The sequence below is a fragment of the Pteropus vampyrus genome, unplaced genomic scaffold (assembly GCF_000151845.1).
Source record: "Pteropus vampyrus isolate Shadow unplaced genomic scaffold, Pvam_2.0 Scaffold372, whole genome shotgun sequence".
NCBI lineage: Eukaryota > Metazoa > Chordata > Mammalia > Chiroptera > Pteropodidae > Pteropus > Pteropus vampyrus.
Window position 1 is genome coordinate 287605 of NW_011889153.1, and position 2256 is coordinate 289860.

At 47.1% G+C, this 2256-nt stretch overlaps 1 protein-coding gene across 1 annotated transcript in view; it reads left to right on the forward strand.

Moving 5' to 3' along the window:
• Positions 1-2254, forward strand: part of ERG (ERG, ETS transcription factor) — a gene marked incomplete at its 3' end in the record, with an annotated part of 176045 nt that extends 173791 nt beyond the window's left edge. The window contains exon 11 of the mRNA XM_023523023.1: positions 1938-2254. Coding sequence (XP_023378791.1) covers positions 1938-2254 — 317 coding nt within the window. The remainder of the gene's footprint in view (positions 1-1937) is intronic.
• Between the last annotated feature and the right edge of the window lie 2 nt (positions 2255-2256).

Consider the following 2256-nt stretch of genomic DNA (forward strand, 5'->3'; position numbering starts at 1 on the left):
ATGAGAGGAAAGTGACGATGAATATTTTCAAACAATTCTGCGTGTTTGTATCGATGCATATGTTTGACCGATAAATCAAAAATCCATGTTTTTCTCTATTCCCAGGTCATATGTGGAATTTTTTTCAAGTATTTATTCATTGGTTACAATAGATATACTAAAACCATATGGTTCTCTCATACCATTCTTCGTGTTTTTTAAAATGCATATTAATGAAACGTTGGGGGCAGCAAAACTTGATTGAGAACAGTTTGAATACGTAGTCCCGAAAAGCGAAGGCCTCCATCGTGACGAACTACAAGCTGTTAATGCATTTCAAATGTGTTGCTAGACAGAAAATGATAATTTTCCAGAACATATTCGGCAAAGGCTGACCTTTCTCACGATGCTATTGTATGGATGAATTCACAAACACACTCATTTCCATGGAGCCAACATGGAAACGAGGATTCGGGAGTTAGACAATTTATCATTTATATACTAGGGAGCTAACGGTGAGGATTTAGTGAAAAACAAATTTATAATTGATTTTTCCATTACATCAGTCCTCTGAATAGTTGCCGTTAAGGTTACTTTAATCATTTTATCACATCTGTTGATTCGTACTGATAGCATAATAAAAGGCGATCTCTTTGATAATGAGCCCGAGGCAGCGCTATAGCTGACATCCAGGCGGTAAGACCCGCCCGTTACCCGTTTTTAGAGCACCTGAGGTCTGTTGGACACAGCTTAGCCTCTCCTGGTACTCACTGTTCCCACTATTTACACACTTCTCTCCTTGAGGGAGCCACGTGTCATTTTCGAGTGCTGTAGCAGAGTGGCTTGATTTACCTCTGAATTTAATAAAACATAAAAGCCACATCTACGTGCCTCCGATGGGATCAGGAAAATTCTGGAGGTGCACACCCCGTTCAGCGAGCTCCCTTGGACCGAGTCGGGTGTTTTCTGCCCGCCACAGGGCCTCACAGACATTCATTGTTACACGTTTTCTTCTGGAAACTTCCGAACACAGTTGGCATTGTAGCTCAGGGGCAAGACAGGGATTTCCCTGACGATGAGTTTGCCCAGATACTGGAAATAGGAGATTTGGGTTGAAAGAGAGCCAGCTTTTTTCTACACTTCCTCATTTGGAGTGGGTTAATTCTGTTCTAGGAAAAGTTTTGACAGGATCACCTTCTGAGTGCCAGCAAACTGTTATGTTAGAAATAACGGTGTTTACTTCCATTCTCTATTTTTTTCCATTAACTTTTTAGAAGTTCATTTCCTAAATCTGACTTTTATTATTTCGCTTGACCTAGCCAACATAAATGGTATTAAGTCATTGTTGCCATCAAAATAATGGCACACTTTGCCTCACAAAATAGGAAAAATAAGCCCTTCCGTCTCCCCAAACGTTGACCTGGCCGTTCTTCTGAGGAAGTCAGAAACGGATGGAAGCAAATGTGCCCCATATGAATTCTTTGCATTTTGTAAAGGGCTTGAGTCTCTGGATCAGCCTAGGAGGTACCAGGGATCATCACCTTAGGTCAGGTCCCCAAGACGCAGAGTTTGGGATAACGGTGCTTGTGCAAGTGGGCAGCTAAGGGTATGCTCTCAGGAGAGAGGGCATGAGGAAGCAGGACGGTCTGATCCCGAGGGGACAGCATGACAGAGTTGGTACCTGCTTGAAGCAAGGGGGCCAGGCACCGGTACCCTCTGTCAGTCCGTCTGGCCGTGGGCTATTTGGGGTGTGTGAGGCAGCTCCTGACCAGCCAAGGGCGGTTCCTGGAGAACCGGAGGGAGGCTGAGGGACAAGAGCAGCCGGCGCCCTAGGCAGCTGAGGGGCAGGCGCTCAGGCTGGCAAAGGGGAGCTGAGCAGGACACCCATAGCACCCAGCTCTGTCACTGAGGAAAGAACGTGTTCTCACGGGTACCCTGTGTCCTTTCCTCCTCATTAGGGAGCGGGCAGATCCAGCTGTGGCAGTTCCTCCTGGAGCTCCTGTCTGACAGCTCAAACTCCAACTGCATCACCTGGGAAGGCACCAACGGGGAATTCAAGATGACAGATCCCGATGAGGTGGCCCGGCGTTGGGGGGAGCGGAAAAGCAAACCCAACATGAACTACGATAAACTCAGCCGCGCCCTCCGCTACTACTACGACAAAAACATCATGACCAAAGTCCACGGGAAGCGCTACGCCTACAAGTTCGACTTCCATGGCATCGCCCAGGCCCTGCAGCCCCACCCTCCAGAGTCGTCCCTCTACAAGTACCCCTC